The sequence below is a fragment of the Erythrolamprus reginae genome, chromosome 3 (assembly GCF_031021105.1).
Source record: "Erythrolamprus reginae isolate rEryReg1 chromosome 3, rEryReg1.hap1, whole genome shotgun sequence".
NCBI classification, from domain to species: domain Eukaryota; kingdom Metazoa; phylum Chordata; class Lepidosauria; order Squamata; family Dipsadidae; genus Erythrolamprus; species Erythrolamprus reginae.
In genome coordinates, this window is record NC_091952.1 from 202,532,222 (window position 1) to 202,553,652 (window position 21,431).

At 38.6% G+C, this 21,431-nt stretch overlaps 1 protein-coding gene across 1 annotated transcript in view; it reads left to right on the top strand.

Moving 5' to 3' along the window:
* The window catches only part of LAMA3 (laminin subunit alpha 3), a 173,899-nt gene that overhangs the window by 125,649 nt on the left and 26,819 nt on the right, over positions 1 to 21,431 (top strand). The window contains exons 50-60 of the mRNA XM_070747653.1: positions 43 to 197; positions 2,365 to 2,506; positions 4,939 to 5,038; positions 7,670 to 7,786; positions 8,039 to 8,218; positions 13,376 to 13,518; positions 13,803 to 13,979; positions 15,218 to 15,369; positions 15,449 to 15,608; positions 19,643 to 19,776; positions 20,603 to 20,744. Coding sequence (XP_070603754.1) covers positions 43 to 197; positions 2,365 to 2,506; positions 4,939 to 5,038; positions 7,670 to 7,786; positions 8,039 to 8,218; positions 13,376 to 13,518; positions 13,803 to 13,979; positions 15,218 to 15,369; positions 15,449 to 15,608; positions 19,643 to 19,776; positions 20,603 to 20,744 — 1,602 coding nt within the window. The remainder of the gene's footprint in view (positions 1 to 42; positions 198 to 2,364; positions 2,507 to 4,938; positions 5,039 to 7,669; positions 7,787 to 8,038; positions 8,219 to 13,375; positions 13,519 to 13,802; positions 13,980 to 15,217; positions 15,370 to 15,448; positions 15,609 to 19,642; positions 19,777 to 20,602; positions 20,745 to 21,431) is intronic.

Here is a 21,431-nt window from a genome sequence, read left to right on the forward strand (position 1 = left end):
TGCATTTTAGTCACAGTGTATACAATTCTCTTCTAATTCCAGGAATATGAAAGCCTAGCTGCCAACTTGGATGGAGCAAAGAAAGAGCTGGATGAAAAACTGAAGAGCCAATTCTCATTGTCCAATAAGGAGCCTTTGGTAGTGAAAGCAGAAATGTATGCCAACTCTTTACAAGACCTGGCAAGAAAGTTGGATGAGTATGTCTTCATTTTTGCAAATTAATTGTTTTAGAATGGTTTATTCCTTGCTTGACGTGTTTTATACATTGGACATGGATGGGTCCTTTCTGATGTAGAAGCAAATATGACTAAACAATGTCATTTGGCGGGACCCAGGAGAAGAGCCTTCTCTGTGGCGGCCCCGACCCTCTGGAACCAGCTCCCCCCAGATATCAGAGTTGCCCCCACCCTCCTTGCCTTTCGCAAGCTCCTTAAAACCCACCTCTGTCGTCAGGCATGGGGGAATTGAAATTTTTCCCTTCCCCCTAGGCTTATAGAATTTATACATGGTATGCTTGTTTGTATGATTGGTCTCTTAAATTGGGGTTTTTTAGATTATTTTTTAATATTAGATTTGTTACATTGTCTTCTTTATTGTTGTTAGCCGCCCCGAGTCTTCGGAGAGGGGCGGCATACAAATCTAATAAATGAATGAATGAATGAATGAATGAATGAATGAATGTAGTTATGCTGAAACTGATTTAAGTGGAATGGGGAGACTGCTGTACTGTATGGCAGAAAGGAATGACATTTAAGGTCTGGGGGGGTGGCATAATTAAGTTTCCCGAAGAAGGGCTTAAATACTGCCTACTCAGTGACGATGTTGCCACCTTTTTAGAATATTTATTCTTTGAATCATGTAAAAATAACAATATCAGATCCATTGGATATTAACATAAATAAAATATTTTTAACGAAGAAAATAAAATTTTAAACAGTGTAAGATTGTTTTAATTTTCTGCAATTTTCTTTCAATATTTGGCTAATAATATTGATTCTGCAGATCCCTAAGCTTTTGAGCCCCTCCCCAGGGGTTCTTGAACCATGCTTTGAAAATATTGGTTTAGACCAGCGATGGCGAACCTATGGCACGGGTGCCACAGGTGCCATGCAGAGCCATATCTGCTGGCACGCGAGCCGTTGCCCTAGCTCAGCTCCAACATGCATGTGTGTGCCAGCCAGCTGATTTTTGGCTCATATAGAGGCTCTGGAAAGGCATTTTTTGCTTCCAGAGAGCCTCTGGGGAGGATGGGGGACGACATTTTTAACCTCCCCCCGGTCCAGGGAATCCTTTGGAGCCTGGAGAGGGCGAAACACGAGCCTACTGGGCCCACCAGAAGTTGGGAAAAGAGGGCATTTCCAGCCTCCAGAAGGCCTTTGGGGGGGGGGAAGCTGTTTTATCCCTCCCCAGGCCTTGAATTGTGGGTGTGAGGGAAAAAAGTTTGCCATCACTGGTTTAGACTGTGCCCTTTCAGAATTAATCCCATCCATCCCACCCCCCACCCCCAAAATAATTGGTGATGAGATTATACACATTCCCATTTTTAAAAATCTATTTCCTGAATGGATTCATTTTTATTTCATATACAATTCTATTGGTGATAGTCTCTTCTTTAAATGTCATTATTTCAAATTAGTTTTTCATGCAAAATATGTTGTGTTTAATAAAGCTACATAGCGCTAGACCAGTATATGGCAAATATTTTGTGGTTTGCGTGCCAAAAGAGGGTGTGTAGGTGTGCTAGCATGTGTACATGTGCCTAGACCCCTTCCCTTTCCCCCCTGCATGTGCACCACCCCATGCTGCACATGTGTACAGTCTCCCCGGCCCCAGGGGGAGCCCTCACTGAAGCCTGGGACATGAAAAAATGGCCAAACAGGGAAACAGGAAATGTGTTTTTCAACATCTAGTTTGTCTGATGAGCTGTTTTTGGCACTCTGGGCTTCAGGAAGCTTCCCTGACCTTCCAGACTGCATAAGCAGCACTACGGGCAGACCAGAAGTATGTTTTCTGAACCTCCAATTTGCCCATTGGGCAGTTTTTTGCACTCCAGAGCTACAGGAAAGCTTCTCCAAAGCATCTGGAGGGTGAATGGCCTTCCCCAAGACCAAAAACCAGCTGGAGCTGACATAGGGCAACATCTCGCCCATTCATCCCCTTCCTTCCTTCCTTCCTTCCTTCCTTCCTTCCTTCCTTCCTTCCTTCCTTCCTTCCTTCCTTCCTTCCTTCCTCCCATCTTTCTTTTCTGTCTCTCTCTCTCTCTCTCTTTCTTTCTTTCGTAATTAATGAAAGCCAAATTATCAACTAAAATATTTTAATTTTCTTGATACCTGTACTATATTTTGGCTTCCCTCCTCTCCACAGACTCAAGAAGAATGCCAGCAACATTGATCTAGTGACCTGTACTGCGGGAGGTGCTACCTCATTTGAGAATATTTCTGATATTATTAGAGCAGCAGAAACAGCAGCCAACAAAGCATCAAGTGCAGCAGATTCAGCTTTGTCGGTAAGAGTATTCTAAATGCACATTATATAGAATAGAATAGAATAGAATAGAATAGAATAGAATAGAATAGAATAGAATTCTTTATTGGCCAAGTGTGATTGAACGCACAAGGAATTTGTCTTTGGTGCATATGCTCTAAGTGTTCATAAAAGAAAAGATAAATTTGTCAAGAATCATGAGGTGCAATTCTTAATGATTGTCATAGGGGTCAAATAAACAATCAGAAAACAATAAATATTAATAAAAATCTTAAGGATACAAGCAACAGGTTACAGTGATACAGTCATAAGTGGAAAGAAATGGGTGATAGGAATGGTGAGAAAAAATTAGTAGTAATGGTAGTGCAGACTCAGTAAATAGTTTGACAGGTAATTATTTGTTTAGAGAGTGATGGCGTTCGGGAAAAAACTGTTCTTGTGTATAGTTGTCTTAGTGTGTAGTACTCTGTAGCGACGTTTTGAGGGTAGGAGTTGAAACAATTTGTGTCCGGGATGCAAGGGGTCAGTAAATATTTTCACAGCCCTCTTTTTGACTCGTGCAGTATACAGGTCCTCAATGGAAGGCAGGTTGGCAGCAATTGTTTTTTCTGCAGTTCTGATTATGCTCTGAAGTCTTGACAGTCTTGTTGGGTTACAGAACCAAACCAGACAGTTATAGGTGCATGATTCCTCTAACCACTGTGCCACCAAGGCTCATTAACTTATATTTATAATTCCCATGTTTTTCTTCTTCTTACAAACAAATTATTAAGGAAAAACAGTTGCTACATAATAGCTTTGATGGGAAACAGTTAAAATGTGTTTGATTGACAGATGATTTATGAGGTGGGGGGGAAGAGGGAGAGGATTTAAATGAAATGAAGTAATGAAATTAAACGAAAATCCTACAAGAAAACTCATAAATCTATAATTAATAAAAATAAAAAGTAGAGATACAATAACGTTACATAAAAAATAATCTAGTAACAATCATATAGATATAGTGACAATGATCAAAACGTACAGTAATCTTCAGTCATAGGTAGGGTGAATAGAATAAATAGTAGCACAAAATCAAGCCATTCTGAAAAGTCCTATCAGAGTTCTGATCTGGTAGAAGTAACGATAAGCATTGTGTTTTCTTACCGGGGAAATTCTTTCAAATGTGATAGATAAAGGGATGGAGATTTTGCCTCCTGAGATAAGTAAGCCTCAAAAGAAATATATTTTTGTATCGTAACAGTTTCTGTTTCTGGAGCACATAGCCCTGTTTCAGCTCTCTTTTTGCCACTTGCTTCATTCACCCCATGTCCAGCCAACGAAGCAGTGGAAGTGATGTGCCGGTGCCTGGAGGATGTTGGGGCCTGGATCGGTGTCAAGAAACTCAGACTCAACCCAGACAAGACGGAGTGGCTGTGGGTCTTACCTCCCAAGGACAATTCCATCTGTCCGTCCATTACCCTGGGAGGAGAATCACTGACCCCCTCAGAGAAGGTTCGCAACTTGGGCATCCTCCTCGATCCACAGCTCACATTAGAGAAACATCTTTCAGCTGTGGCGAAGGGGGCGTTCGCCCAGGTTCGCCTTGTGCATCAGTTGCGACCCTACTTGGACCGGGAGTCACTGCTCACAGTCACTCATGCCGTCATCACCTCGAGGCTCGACTACTGTAACACTACATGGGGCTAACTTTGAAAAATGTTTGGAAACTTCAGATCGTGCAGAATGCAGCTGCGAGAGCAATCATGGGCTTTCCCAAATATGCCCATGTTACACCAACACTCCGCAGTCTGCATTGGTTGCCGATCAGTTTCCGGTCACAATTCAAAGTGTTGGTTATGACCTATAAAGCCCTTCATGGCACTGGACCAGATTATCTCAGAGACCGCCTTCTGCTGCACAAATCCCAGCGACCAGTTAGGTCCCACAGAGTTGGCCTTCTCCGGGTCCCGTCAACTAAACAATGTCGCTTGGCGGGACCCAGGGGAAGAGCCTTCTCTATGGCGGCCCCGGCCCTCTGGAACCAACTCCCCCCAGAAATTAGAATTGCCCCCTCCCTCCTTGCCTTTCGTAAGCTACTTAAAACCCACCTCTGCCGTCAGGCATGGGGGAATTGAGATCCTCTTTCCCCCTAGGCCTTTACAATTCTATGCATGGTATGTCTGTATGTATGTATGTTTCGTTTTTATATTCATGGGTTTTTGATCGTTTTTAGTATTAGATTACTATTGTACACTGTTTTATTGTTGCTGTTAGCCGCCCCGAGTCTCCGGAGAGGGGTGGCATACAAATCCAAAAATAAATAAATAAATAAATTTTTGCACCAACCTCCAGTTCCAAATGTTCTGATTTCACACAAAACAGTTACGGCAATTCTGCTCCTGCTGGCTTGGATTATGAAATTGCACTTCATTTGCTGTACAAACCTCTTACCAGTGAGTGCTTCATTTTCAGATAGTGGATGAAAAAGATCTATCTGGAATGGCCGAAAGACTGAAAACCAACAGTGGAAAAGTGTTAAACAAAGCACGAGAGACACAGAAGACATTGCAAGGTATCATCAGCACGTCATACATTGCCAGCGTTAAAAAACATGATAAAAAGCTTTAGGATTTCACTCTGTACGATTGCTCCAGACCTGACCTGGTTAGGAGATAAATTATAACATACTGTATTTACCACTGACTGACTCGTTTTTGGAAATTGGAAGTTTTCACATCAAGTTAGTTCACAATCACTATATTTGATAAAGAGTATGGTAGTTAGTAGTGAAAGTTCTTTTCTTTATTTTGATAAGCATAAAATGCTTTTCTTTGTTTTAAGATGGCCTTTCAAGAGAATGAGTTTCAGAGAAACAGACCTTACAAACTCAATCTAGTAAACGCTATATGTAAGAGAAGGGAGGCTATAGAATCCATAGAATAGAATAGTGGTTAATAATAGTCTATAGTAGTGATGGTGAACCTTTTTTCCTTCGGGTTCTGAAAGAGTGTGGGCGGGCGGTATCATGCATGCGCGAGTGCCCAGACCCATAATTCAGTGCCTGGGGAGGATGAAAACAGCTTTCCCCCCCACGGAGGCACTCTAGAGACCGGAAATGGCCTGTTTCAAAACTTCTGGTGTGCCCAGTAGGCTCATGTTTCACCCTCCCCAGGCTCCAAAGGCTTTCCTGAAGCCGGGGTTGGGTAAAATGACCTCCCCCATACCCCTGGAGACTCTCTGGAAGCCAAAAATGCCCTCCCAGAGCCTCTGTGTAAGCCAAAAATCAGCTGGCTGGCACACACATGCGCAATGGAGCTGAGCTAGGGCAACGGCTTGTGTGCCAGCAGATATGGCTCCATGGGCCACCTGTGTCACCCGTGCCATAGGTTCGCCATCACTGGTCTATAGAATAGTGGTTTCTTCCTCTTGCATCAGTGTTTCACAGTTTTGGCAACTTTAAGAAGTATGGACTTCAACTTCCATAATTGTTTGAACTCGATTCCTTCCATTGATACTAGTACCCATAAATTATCTGGGAAAAGGGCTCTGAAATTTCTAAAATGCTGAAACCAAAGTCCTATTTGGAGCAGAATAGAGCTAGATAGGACCTTGGAGGCCCTCTAGTCTAACTGCCTGCTCAAGCACCAGACCCTATACCAGTGATGGTGAACCTTTTTGTCCTCAGGTGCCAAAAGAGCGTGTGCGCACGCTACCGCGCATGTGCGAGTGCCCACACCCATAATTCAATGCCTGGGGAGGGCGAAAACAGCTTCCCCTGTCCCCCGGAGGCCCTCTGGAGGTTGGAAATGGCCTGTTTCCCAACTCCTGGTGGGCCCAGTAGGCTCGTGTTTCGCCATCCCCAGGTTCCCCTGGAGCTGGGAAAGGGTAAAAATGCCCTCCCCCATCCCCCTGGAGGCTCTCTGGAAGTCAAAAACACCCTTCAGAGTCTCTGTGTGAGCTAAATATCAGCTGGCCGGCACACACATGCACGTAGGAGCTGAGCTAAGGCAACGGCTCGTGTGCCAGCAGATATGGCTCTGCGTGGCACCTGTGGCAGCCATGCCATAGATTTGCCATCACTGCCCTATACCATTTCAGACAAGTGACTGTCCAGAGTCATCTTAAAATCCACCACTAATGAAGCAGCCATGATTTCTGAAGGCAAGTTATTCCATTGTTTAATTGCTCTCACTATTAGGAAGTTTCTCCTTAATTTCAGGTTGCTTCTCTCCTTGATTAGTTTCCAACCATTGTTTCTTGTCCTGCCCTCTGCTGCTCTGGAGAATAATCGGACTCCTTTTCTGTGGCAGTCTCTCAAATATTGGAATACTGCTATCATGTCACCCCTAGTTCTTCTTTTCTCTAAACTAGCCAAACACAAATCCTGCAACTGTTCTTCATATGTTTGGGTCTCTGACCTTTTTTTAAAGTCTCAAATTTAGCTACATATTTAAATGTAACTACATTTGCTTAGTAGGATTACACTGAAAGTGAATTTGGCTGTGACCAGGGGTCCATGGCAGCAGTGGGTTCCCCCAGGTTTGACCAGTTCTATAGAACCGGTAGTAACTTGGTGCCCTGGGTCGCTGTAACTGTCGGCAACGCAGGCCTACCATGCCCCTAACCCGATTAAGCAGTGCCTTAGACGCCACCATCTTATTTTTTGCCTCTGCACATGCGCAGAAGCTTTTTAAAAGTACAGTAGTACCTCTGGATACGAGCTGCTCCAAATGCGAGTATTTCAAGATACGAGCCAGGAGGGGAGAGACATTTCTGTTCAAGTCCCGAGCTCAAATTTGGGATACGAGCCGAGCGTCCACTAGGTGGCGCAAGAATCCTTGATTTTGGTTATCTCGGAGGGGAAAAACAAAATCTAAAGCTATTTGTTCCAGATACAAGTTTGCTCGACATACAAGCTCCCTTCTGGAACGAATTATGCTCGTATCGAGGGGTACTACTGTATGTGTATGTGCACCTGCACACCTGCCTGCTAGCACGTCTTTGAGCAAACCAGCAGTAAAGGAATCCAGAAGCCACCCCTGATTCATGGCCTGGCCATTTGGGCAAAAGAATGACTAGAGGACATCACAGAAACCTCATAAGAAAGCAGTGAGTTACATAGGAGCCTGGATGGTAAAACTGGATGGTAAAAGTGAGGACAATCCATAATTGTCAGGATGATTTATAATGGATTGTTTTATAGATCTTAGTCCAGCGCTTGATGATATGAAGAACAAGCTTCAGGAAGCCGAACGGAAAAAAATTGCAATACAAGGAGATCTTAATGACTTCCAAAATAACCTCCAGGGAATAGAGAGAGGTAAGCAATATGATGTGGCCTTTTACTAATGTACATTTTATTGGATTTATTGTACCCATATTCTTTTTATTAAAAAAAGCATTACGTGGAAGAAAAGAAACAAAAAATTGTATACAAATTATATATTTACTTACAACAGTGCAGATTATAACCCTTGTATATTTCAGTAGAGAGCATTTTACTTACTGTATTATTGTATCTTAAAAAGACAAATGTTATCCTCAATTTATAGCCACTTTATCTGTCTACTAGATAATACAGAGAGCTTAATCACAACTGCAAATACCATGATTAATAATGCCAACAATATTACTACAAATGTACTCAGTGAACTGGAGCCAATTAAAGCTGGAGTTGAGGACATAAAGAACACCTATGAAAATGTACAGATTACTGATTTCAACCAGGCTTTGAGAGAAGCAAGCCATTCAGGTAGTTTTTCCCTTTTACATGGGTTCCTTAAACTATTTTTAAATTAATGTCAGAGTTTTCTTAGGATATATTTTCTGAAAAAGGCCAGTTTTTGAAATACCTGTTGAGTCATCACTTAACACAGAGGTCTCCAAACTCGCCCACTTTAAGACTTGTGGACTTCAACTCCCAGAATTCCTCAGCCAGCTTTGCTGCCTGGGGAATTCTGGGAGTTGAAGTCCACAAGTCTTCAAATGGACGAGTTTGGAGACCACTGACTTAACAGATACACCCTGTGAGTGTTATGGAACCAAACATTGTGGAGAATTTTCTGGAAAAATCAAAACCACACTCTAGGTCCATGCTCTAGAATAATCTCTTCCAAGATGTTGCCTAGCAACACCTGTCAAAACCTAAATGACATAGACATATGGAAGGCAGCTCTTGGATATCTGATTTTAAAGACTTGATCAAATCTAAGCAGCAGCAAAAATGCTTGAAGACCCTTCCGCTATTTTAAGGGCATAGTCATTGGGTTGAAGCAGTTGGGAACACCGCTTGTAATGATTTCAGGAATCAAGTCATGGGCAGATTTAACTTATTGTGGTGTAGGTGTAACAGATCACAGGTAGGTTTAACTTGTTAAGTTGAAGCAAGTTTATATGGTGAAGCAACTAACAGAACTATCACTTCCTGCCTCAGCCTCATTTTGTATACAGTGTTCCCTCGATTTTCGCGGGTTCGAACTTCACAAAAAGTCTATACCACGGTTTTTCAAAAATATTAATTAAAAAAGGAAAGAAAAATAACGTTGATGTGGTGGTGCATCTTGGCACAAACGATTTGTCCCAGAGAAATGTTAATGTAGTAAAAAGAGATTTTCAATGTCTAAGTGTGGAGCTGGGTAAAATAACTGATTCAGTGACTTTCTCAGAGGTGTTACCGGTTTGTGGCCAGGAGGGTAAAACAAGTTGTATCAGAGAGTTTAATGTGTGGTTAAGGCAGTGGTGTAAAGCTGAAGGTTTTGGTTATGTAAGTCATGATGTCAATAGGTGGTCTAATAGGGAGTTGTTTAAGAGGGATGGTTTGCATCCATCATACAGAGGTGCCCAGGTGCTCGGTGAGGAATTCAGAACTTTTTTGGACAGGCATTTAAACTAGGTAAAGGGGACAGAGATGTACCAGATGTGGAGGATTTCTGTCCCTGACCAATGAGGATAAATCAGTTTCTGGAAGCTTATGAAAAGGGAGCTGTAAATAAAATAGATGTAGTTGCTGATGATAAGGGGCAAACTAATAATGAAAATAATGTTCTTCGGGTAATGTACACAAATGCTCGAAGCTTGAGCAACAAGCTCTGTGAGTTAATGGCCATAATATCTAGAGATAATTTGGATCTGGTTGCCATAACTGAGACATGGTTTAGGGATTCTAATGAATGGGAAATATCCATACCAGGATATACACTGTATAGGAAGGATAGAATAGAGAGAAGGGGAGGTGGAGTAGCCATTTATGTTAAAGAAAGTCTAAAAACAATACTAATTCAAAATACATGTAAAGATCTGGAGACCCTCTGGATTTGCATGCAGAATAAAGACGGTTCTGTCATTAGAATTGGGGTGATCTATAGGCCTCCAGGGCAATCTGAGGAACATGACAGCAAGATGGTGGATGAGATTACCCTAATGGCAGTAAAGGGAGATATTGTGGTTATGGGTGATTTCAACATGCCTGATGTTGACTGGAATATCCCCAGTGCCCTTACATGCAAAAGTAAGAATATAGTAGAGGCCTTTACAGGAGCAGCTATGGCACAGCTAGTTAAGACACCAACTAGAGGGGAGAATATTCTAGATTTAGTTTTTACCAATGGGAATCGGGTTTCAGAGGTCAAGGTGGGAGAAAATTTAGGTTGCAGTGACCATCTATGTTTGTGGTTTGATGTAAAAACTGATGGTGAGCAATCCTATACTGCAACCAAAGTATTGGATTTCAGAAAAACAAATTTTAATGCAATGGGGGAATATTTAAATAATGAATTAAAGGGGAGGGATAAAATGGCAGGAGCAAGCACCCAGTGGACTGTATTAAAAAAGGCCATCTTAAAAGCCACAAGACTTTATGTAAAGCAAGTAACTAAAGGTAAAAGGAAGAAGAAACCGCTATGGTTTAGCAATGATGTAAGGGCTATAGTCAATGAAAAAAAGGCTGCCTATAGGAGGTATAAAGAGTCTGGAAGTATAGCTGATAGAGAGGTGTATAAAATGAGACAGAAGGAGGCGAAACAGATAATATATGCTGCTAAAGCCTCAAAAGAGGAAGAAATAGCAAAATCTGTAAAGAAGGGGGATAAAACCTTCTTCAGATATATTAGTGATAGGAAGAAGAAAAACTGCAGCATCACAAAGCTTAGTACCGGGAATAATACATACATTGATGGGAATAAGGAGATCGCTGACCATTTCAATAGCTACTTCTGTTCAGTTTTCTCAAAAGACACCTTACAAAATAATAATAATACTATAGAGGGATATAGCATTGCTTCCAGCTGTAGGGATTCAGCTCCAGTGATCTTAGAAGCCGATGTCTTAGAAGAACTTGAAAGATTAAAGATAAATAAGGCAATGGGTCCAGATGGCATCCACCCCAGAGTTCTTAAAGAACTCAGATCTATCATTGCTACCCCCCTGACTGATTTGTTTAACAAATCCCTGTTAACAGGAGATGTTCCTGAGGATTGGAGAATGGCCAGTGTTGTGCCTATCCACAAGAAGGGCAGTAGAGAAGAAGCTGGTAACTACAGGCCAGTTAGCTTGACATCAGTTGTAGTTAAAATGATGGAGACTCTACTCAAAAAGAGGATAAATCAGCATCTAAAAAACAATAACTTATTGGACCCAAATCAGCATGGCTTTACTGAAGGCAAATCGTGTCAGACTAATCTCATTGAGTTCTTTGACTATGTCACAAAGGTGTTGGATCAAGGTGGTGCCGTGGATATTGCCTATCTGGACTTCAGCAAAGCCTTTGATACGGTTCCACATAAAGAGCTGATAGATAAATTAGTGAAGATTGGACTTAATCCCTGGATAGTTCAGTGGATTTCAAGCTGGCTGAAGCATAGACATCAGAGAGTTATTGTTAATGGCGAGTATTCTGAGCAGAGTCAGGTTACAAGCGGTGTGCCACAAGGATCTGTTCTGGGTCCTATTCTTTTTAATATGTTTGTGAGTGACATAGGGGAAGGTTTGGTAGGGAAGGTTTGCCTATTTGCCGATGACTCTAAAGTGTGCAATAGGGTTGATATTCCTGGAGGGGTCTGTAATATGGTAAATGATTTAGCGTTACTAGATAAATGGTCAAAGCAATGGAAACTGCAGTTTAATGTTTCCAAATGTAAAATAATGCACTTGGGGAAAAGGAATCCTCAATCTGAGTATTGCATTGGCAGTTCTGTGTTAGCAAAAACTTCAGAAGAGAAGGATTTAGGGGTAGTGATTTCTGACAGTCTCAAAATGGGTGAACAGTGTGGTCGGGCGGTAGGAAAGGCAAGTAGGATGCTTGGCTGCATAGCTAGGGGTATAACAAGCAGGAAGAGGGAGATTGTGATCCCCTTATATAGAGCGCTGGTGAGACCACATTTGGAGTACTGTGTTCAGTTCTGGAGACCTCACCTACAAAAAGATATTGACAAAATTGAACGGGTCCAAAGACGGGCTACAAGAATGGTGGAAGGTCTTAAGTATAAAACGTATCAGGAAAGACTGAATGAACTCAATCTGTATAGTCTGGAAGACAGAAGGAAAAGGGGGGACATGATCGAAACATTTAAATATGTTAAAGGGTTAAATAGGGTTCAGGAGGGAAGTGTTTTTAACAGGAAAGTGAACACAAGAACAAGGGGACACAATCTGAAGTTAGTTGGGGGAAAGATCAAAGGCAACATGAGAAAATATTATTTTACTGAAAGAGTAGTAGATCCTTGGAACAAACTTCCAGCAGACGTGGTTGGGAAATCCACAGTAACTGAATTTAAACATGCCTGGGATAAACATATATCCATCCTAAGATAAAATACAGGAAATAGTAAAAGGGCAGACTAGATGGACCAAGAGGTCTTTTTCTGCCGTCAGTCTTCTATGTTTCTATGTTTCTAAAAAATACTTTGCAGGTTTTTTCCCTATACCACGTTTTTTCCCGCCCAATGACGTCATATGTCATCGCCAAACTTTCATCCGACTTTAATAAATACATTTTTTAATAAACGGGCAGTCTTGGAACGCATCCCCCGTGAAAATCGAGGGAACACTGTATTGGAAAAAGTTCCACTTTCTGTTGTATTGTTAGAGAGCTGTAGTGATTATTGGGCTTATAGTACAATACTAGTCATGTTCCCTCCAAAATAATAATTCTATTTCCCAGTAGGTGTTTAAACGAATCTCAAATTCTTCAACTTGAATGTTGGGTATGGGTGAATAATTTTTGTAGTTCAAGACATTTGGCAGATGTGAAAGACTGGAAAAAGCTGTTTGTATGTTTAAGCTTAACAGCATAGCTATTTCTTCTAGGTTATGTCCTTGAAAACAAAATAGGCCATGGCAAGATGCTCAATTATCATTTTTCCTTTCTGTACCCACTTGGGGCTAATAATTAAACTAGTGTACAGTATTCTCTCGAATTTCGCAGGTTCGAACTTCGCGGAAAGTCTATACCACGGTTTTTCAAAAATATTAATTAAAAAATACTTTGCGGGTTTTTTCCCTATACCACGGTTTTTCCCACCCGATGACGTCATATGTCATCGCCAAACTTTCGTCTGCCTTTAATAAATATTTTTTTAATAAACTTTAATAAATAAACATGGTGAGTAATAATCTGAATGGTTGCTAAGGGAATGGAAAATTGCAATTTAGGAGTTTAAAGTGTTAAGGGAAGGCTTGGGATACTGTTCATAGCCAAAAATAGTGTATTTACTTTGCGGAAATTCAACTTTCGCGGGCGGTCTCGGAACGCATCCCCCGTGAAAAGCGAGGGAACACTGTATTGTTAATAAGTAAAAATTAAATTTCTAGTTACTTTAGCCATAGTTATAATAATTATGTATATAAATTGGCAATTTGTAATTTGATATGTAATATCCTATATTTCTCCCTCATTTTAAAATGCTTTCAACAGTAAATAACTTAACGAACATGCTCCCAGATCTGTTTAACAAGATTACAAATATCAATCAGCAAGTAATATCAACAAGCAATATAACTGAGAATATAAATCGCATTAGGGAGCTCATCCAGCAAGCCAGAGATGCTGCAAATAAGGTGCGTGGGGAAAATTTTCTTCATTCCTTTTTAAAAATTATTCCTACATACTTATCAAAATATTTTTATGTATCCTTTCTCAAAACTATTTTATTTGGGATACCTACATAGGTCAGGTCAATGGGGATAAGAGTAATATTCACAAAACTGTGTAAATACAAATTGATAGAATTGTTTAAGAACAATAAACTGTAAGTATGGTATGGCTTTATGAAATGTGTCTAAGTTGAAGCTTTGCTTTGCTTCCTAAGTAAGTTTGCAATTACTTACAAACCTTATTTTAGGTGGCCATCCCTATGAAATTCAATGGCAACTCGGGAGTTGAAGTTCGACTTCCTGATATCCTGGATGATCTGAAGGGTTATACTTCCCTTTCTTTCCTTCTCCAAAGACCTAAAAAGGAAGATAGGACACAATCACAAACACGCGACATGTTTGTCATGTATCTGGGTAACAAAGATGTAAGTGTTGGCTATTTTTTACCAAGTCATTTTTGAAAAATCATAAATATATAACCAAAATATATTTTATTTTACCGCAGTTTATTCATTTTTTTAAAAAAAATAAGTCTAAATCTTTTAACTTTTTAACTTATGTCTTAGCTATATTTTAACACTGCTTGTCTCCCCTCTCCCCCATTTTTTATTACCTGGCTGGTCAATAACTATAAGTGAATAAATTTGAGATGAAGGGAGGCATTCTGTCTATTGCAGAGGCCACATCCTCACCTTTAAAAATAAGTCATGGATGTAACAATACTGTCTTTGATGTTTTCATCAGCAGTGGTCCCAATCCAGAACTTTTAGGTTATTGGATTCTGTTATCTCTAAAAGCTCTTCATTCTCCCATAAGTCTCTGAATTGAGTTTTGATCATATACAGACTTCCTCCACCCCAACCAATTATTTATCCAATATTTACAATTTGGGATTTATCATTTGAATAATGGTCAAAATTATCTTCCAAATGTATCTTTAATGCAGGAAGTAAATGGAGTTATAGCTAAAAATAGAGCCAAGTTTCTATCATTATGTCAAAGGAGCCACATAATTACTTTCTAAAAGAATCAGATGTGTACTCCCATGAATTATTTGTGTTAATTATCCATCGTATTATAATTTTCTAATTGATTTTTCGAATGTAGATGTTTTAAGCCTGTTGTTTCATGTGAAGCTTTGGATATTGTGTTTTCTGTGTGTTTTGAACCATATATGAAAACTTTAGACATACATAAATCTGATTCAACTTTTAAAGGACATTGGCTGAAATGGGCACCACTTCATTTACTAGTCTGTTAATCAGGGTTTACCATGTGTGCATTTGTGTATGTATATTTACTTATACTATATATTAGTGGAAATGATTTACCCTACAAAATGCTGAATTTGAGCGCTAGAAATTAATTTCAACCAAATTAGAGGATTATAAACATTCAGAGTTCTTTGGAGAATTTTTACCATCCACCTGCCTTGAATATCTACATTGAATTTAAATTTATCTCTAAGACAACTTCAAAAGCTTATGAGGTTTTTTTTTAAAAAAATCAGCAGACTGAGAAAAATTGAAAATAAATCCCTTCCCTGATGATCAAGTTTGCACACGACTTCTTTGCAGGTGTTATGTTTGATGATTTTTTTTTTTAAAGAATTATATAATATATAGGAGTTGTCTGAAGAATTAACTTACACTTCCATTTTCAGAGTTCCAGTAACTATATCGGTATGGCTATTCGTGATGGTCACCTTATTTGCGCCTATAACCTAGGAGGCTCTGAAAATGAAATACTAGTGGCGGAAAAATTGTACGAGAAAAGTACTAGGGACATAGCTTTGGATCAAGTCACATTTAAGAGGTACGTACCCTTAAAATAGATCTTTTCCTGCACTCATACTGGAAGATTTTCAGTTGTATGTATTTTTCTTCTTCTCTAGAATTTACCAGTATGCAGAATTAGCATATAGATATTCTGCATCCGCAGATTTGCCAGCCAGATATGAACCTCAAGATCCCAGTAGGAATAGTAAAACTCTTCTTAACCTGGATCCTGACAAAGTAGTTTTCTATGTGGGAGGCTATCCACCAGAATTTACGGTAATAGCTTTATGTCTTATGCAAATATTAGAAAAAAATCTTTATTTTTTGTAATCTAAGAGATGGCACCTCATAATTTTACCCTATTGTTCTTACAAAAAAAGTACTTGGAAATATTTATTTAGTTATTTAGTTATTTAGTTAGTTAGTTAGTTAGTTAGTTAGTTAGTTAGTTAGTTAGTTAGTTAGTTAGTTAGTTTGATTGATTGATTGATTTTTATGCCCCCCTTCTCCTTAGACTCAGGGCAGCTTACAACATGTTAGCAATAGCACTTTTTTTTTTTTAACAGAGTGAGGCTATTGCCCCCACAATCCGGGTCCTCATTTTACCCACCTCGTAAGGATGGAAGGCTGAGTCAACCTTGAATAATATCTCCACTGAAGAATATGCCTTGATAGGTTATGCTGCTGTTTATTTTTCTTCAAATTCTGTGTCCAACATTACCCAGCTTTGAAACAAAGAGCAGAAATTTGAAAATGGAAAAAATTAGCCAACTTTCATGATTTGTTTTTGGGCGTTATAGGAAAAGGTTAAAAGGATTTATAGATTTGTCAAACCTATCACATTAAAAAAAAATTAATATAAATATAAAATCATATAAAATTTCAGAGACCAATTTAATCAAAAACAAGAATACTTCAGTTTCTTTGAAGCACCTCAAGCAACTGTTTATGGCAGGGGTGACAAACTCAATGCCCATGGGCCAGATCTGGCCTATGGGATGCTTAGCTTTGGCCTGCAGGGCCGCACTGGAAACAGTGAAGGACTGGCTAATAGTGCCTCTGCCAGAGAAGACAGAGCTCTGTTTTTGCTGGCAGAGGGTTACAAGAGGCCGTCGTAGCCAAAAACGGAACTCGGGAGCCTGTTTTCATTGGTAAAGTGATCAGGCCAGCACAGGCGCCTTGATACAAGTGATGTTGAGTTGGCCATGCCCATCTCAACCACGCCCACTGGCAGTATTGGGTTGCGACTGGTCTGGATGTGGATGCCACACTGGTAGCGAAAGTTGCACTGCATGCGCAGCTTCAGTTAGCTTGTGTGTGTGTGTGTCCCAGAGTGTTTTTGCTTCTGTGTGCGTGAGATTTTAGTGATTTTTTTTTTGCTTCTGTGCATGCGTGGAAGCAAAAACATGCTGGGGTGCACCCACACATGCAAGCTAACTGAAGTTGCGCATGCAGCACACTGGTAGTGGTGGTAATAGGAATCCGTCCCTGCCCACTGGCCCCTCCAGTGTCAACCTCAACATTGATGCAGCCCTCAATGAAATTGAGTTCGAAACCCCAGTTTTAAGTCATCCTTCAGCTGATTATTTTCCAACTGTGGTATAGTAGGCAAAAAAAAAGTCTGTGTGAAGCCATTGAAATTCCTTAAAATAATAATTATAAAATAATAGATTTAAAAATTATAAAATAATTGATTTAATCATAATGATAATAATAATTTATTAGATTTGTATGCCGCCCCTCTCTGAAGATTCGGGGCGGCTTACAACATAGCAGTTTAAAGTTTAAATCAATTATAAAATAAATGATGTAAAGTTCATATTCTGCATGTACTTTCAAGTAAAATAGTGCTATTTATCTTTGGAGTAAAATTGAACATAACAATTCACAGTTTTCTGGACCACATTTTTGAAGTGGCTTGGCATTGCCTTCTTCTGGGATGTTTAGAGATAGGCTTCAAGCTGGCTTCATGCTTAAGATAGGATTATAATTCATGATCTCCTGTTTCTAGCCTTTAACCACTACACCAAACTGGCTCTTAAATATAATTGCAATCCATATAATTAAAGGAGGTAGAAATCCATATCCACATGTAGCTTGCTTTAGAAAATTAATCTGAAACATTTCAAAAACTTTTCAGCTTCTGAAGATTTTAATGCAGCAGAATCTAATACATCTTGAACTATGTCCAGAATATCTATTAATAAATGTAAATGGTCTGATGTCTAGTTTTAATAAATCTGGACTGAGATGGATAGCTTTTGTATGATACCATTCATTGAAATGATCTAGCCAACAAAACAGTTAATAGTGTCTTCCTTAATTAATGATATGGCTTTATACCTTTCCATAGAATTTAGAACCTTAACCTGATTTTAAATTCACTTGATATAAGTCTCGTAAAAAGATAAAGTCAATTAATCATATGTAAATTATTTAGTATAAGCCTCCTATAATACTGGACTCAAAATAACTATAAAATATTTATACTATTTAATAGGGAAACCATCTAGGCTGGAGGCTTTCTGCTTTTCATCAGCTGAATTGTCTCAAATATTTTTTAAGTTCTAAATCTGCTTTCAAAATCCTTACACAGTCCTGGGGTAACAGTTGAATATCAAATTCACTCAAAATATTACATATGTGTTGTTGATCTACCGTATCATCAAGATCAGAAAATTATTTATTTTATATTAAAATGCAAGTGATAAATTAATTAGCTTACATTTTCTGTTTCTCTTGTTTTAAATAATGTGCTGTTAAATTACTAGTTTTTTTCATTATTTTCCCAAAATTTAACTTTAATATCTTCAAAGAAAATTTAATCTGATCAACCTAAAAATTACTTATCTGCTACTTGGATGAATATAAAATGTTGGGGTTCATTGTATATTCTAGTAAACATTCTTTAACCATATTTTCCATAAATTTGCAACCAAGAATTCTATTATTCCTTATCACAGAGACAATAACACACCTTATAAGACTTATATGCATCTCTTACCATCAGTAAGCTAGTTAGAATCTCAATTACATTCCAAAAAACTCTCATGTTTGCTGTTTGATATAATGAAAAATTATCATCCCATGTAAAAAAAAGGGTTAAAATATCATATATTATTATCTGGACAGTTTGTTTCCTTTCATTTTTCAATACGGTGTTAACACTAATGCAATACTCAGATTATACCTACACCTAAACCTACAACAGCAAGCACACTATTAACTGTATTTGTTTTATTTAGAATAATGTAATTTACTTGTTAAAAAAGTCAAATACAGTAAAAACAATTTAAAAAACCCTATACATACCATACATATCAATCACTCACAGTTTGCAGAGTTTCAACTTTCTTTTTGCATCGTGGCGGCCAAAACTGAATGCAGTATTCCAAGTGTGGCCTTACCTAGGCATTATAAAGTAGTATTAGCACTTCATGTGGTCTTGATTCTATCCCTCTGTTAATGCAGCCTAGAACTGTGTTGGCTTTTTGGGCAGCTGCTGCACAGTGCTGGTTCATATTTAAATGGTTGTCCACTAGGACTCCAAGATCCCTTTCACAGTTATTACTGTTGAGTAATGTACCACATATACTGTACCTGTGCATTTGGTTTTTCTTGCCTAAATGTAGAACCTTACTTTTTCCACCATTGAATTTCATTTTATTTGATAGCGCCCAATGTTCAAGTCTGCCAAGATCCTTCTGTATTTTGAGCCTATCTTCTGGAGAGTTGGCTAATCCTGTCAGTTTGGTGTCATCTACAAATTTGATGAGTTCCCCATCTATCCCCTGCCTTGTCCAAGTAATTGATGAAAATGTTGAAGAACATTGGGCTTAAACGAGAGCTTTGGGGTATTCCACTGCATACATCCCTGCATGTAGATGCAGTTGTAAACACCAATTGTCTCAAGATTTTCTCTGCCTGCTTTCTTTATTCTGAAGAATGAGTATAACTGCATGGTTGACTTCAAAATAGGTTGGAGGAATTGATGAATGTTGTATGGAAGTGAGATTTTTAACTTTTAGGGCGAACATTCAGTGAATCAGTAAATTCCAAATATTCAAAGTTATTTTTGCAATCTTAAAAGCCAAAAGTTTCTTTTTAAGTTCTTTTAATTAAGAATTAGAATTTTAAGGATATGGAATTTTGAATGTCATTGTAATGGTTGGGTCTATATAATGCAGTAATGAAAATGTATCAGAGGCCACAGAATCTCATGACAATTGCAATTTCTGTGTTTATAAAGTACTGAGTATTATTGAAATTTACTGCTATTTTGTTTAAAAAGAGTGTTCTTATTCTTATAGCCTCCGAGAGCACTGGATTATCCACGTTATCAAGGCTGCATTGAATTAGATAGCTTAAATGACAGAGTTTTCAGTCTGTACAATTTCAAGAAGACTTTTAATCTTAATACTACTGCGGTGCAACCATGCAGGAGGTAATTTTTTCCCTAGATGTTCTTTAGATAATTATCAATGCTGAAAGTTGTCAAACACATCCTATTTCTCCTATCCAAATATGGTTAGTTATTATCAGCTTTCAAAAACTTCTATGTATCTTTTAAAGTCATATTCAGATTTTAAGTTAATCAAGATTATATGGCACTTTTTCTTTCAATCCCCCCCCTCCCGCCCTTCCCAATGCAGTAAGGTACTGAAATGCTTTAAATGGTCCCAAGGCACCCGGTGAATTTTAGTGGCTGAAAATGAAGAACCTGAGTTTCCAGTCCTAGTTTAGTCTTTGAGCTAAGTCTGAGTCATGTTTAAGCTTCTTAACACGTTCCTTATGAGAATCCACTGATTGTGATTTTGAAACGAGGACTGGTGCTTAGCATGATGTTTGAATTGTGCCCTATTCAATAAATATGGTTGAAACAAAAATAGCTTAGTGCAACCTGTGAAGCAAGTTTTGAAATTCAAAGAAATTTGTTCCTCTGCAGATTGAAGAAAGATGAAGAAGTTTGGTAAACTTGCAATTTCTTTTGAGACACAGCTTTATTTTAGAGTTGACAAAACCAATCTTAAGCTATTATTTAAACTTTATAAATGTTAAGGAACTTTAAATGTTATAAACTTTATAAATGTTAAAAACGATAAGAAAACAAATATCTGTGAAGAAATGATGTAGCTTTAACATAGTTTCCCTCCTTAGGAAGGGAAACACAATTTTCATTTAGCTTGACTGTTTTCTTGGTTTAAATCATTTCTTGATAGTATATCAAATATGCTTGGTAGCATTTTCATCTGCATATTTCTTTATTTCAGATACAGGGAACAATCTGTTAAGTTTTACTTTGAAGGCATAGGTTATGCACAAATCAAATCTTCTCCCAACTCAGGTATCAGGTATGAACAAACCATTCAAACTACTTCAGATGTCGGGTTGGTGTTCTTTGCAGAAAATCAGGTAATTAATATTCACGTAAATGCTTCCAGGCAAACTGGAAAGTGTGGGGGAAGAGGAAGGGAAAAAATTAGGCACAGGGAACAGAAGATCCATACAGATAAATTGTTCTGAAACAATGTAAATAGGTCAATACCAACCCCAACTTTTGTATCTATTAACCTATCGTTGAAAATAATTTGAAACACAGATTCAAATAACCAATTGTTTCAGATTCCCACATACATTGTAGTGTTTGAAAAATTATTCATAAACAGTTTTGATAGTTTGGTGATATAAAGAAACAGACTTGGTCAAAATGGATTTCAGAGATCTGTTATATATGTATTTATGTACAGAATGTAGGTGTGTGTGTGTGTGTGTGTGTGTGTGTGTGTGTGTAAAGGAAGGGAGACTAGTACTGTATAGATCTATTTCGAGCTTGTAAGGAAATAAGCTCAAAATAGATGTACTGTATCCTAGTTTCCCTTCCGTTTCAATCTCAGCAAAAATATGTTACACTTATAGACTATAGTTGTCGGCTATAAAAAGTTTATCTGCCTTGGAATATGGCCTCTGGTGGGGCCGAGAGGCAAAAAGGAAGCTGTATGCTCCTCCCATATTTGGGTATACCAGGTAGACTCAATGAAAAAAAAAATCTCTCTCACATACACAGGTATATGTATACAGTGGTATCTCTACTTACGAACT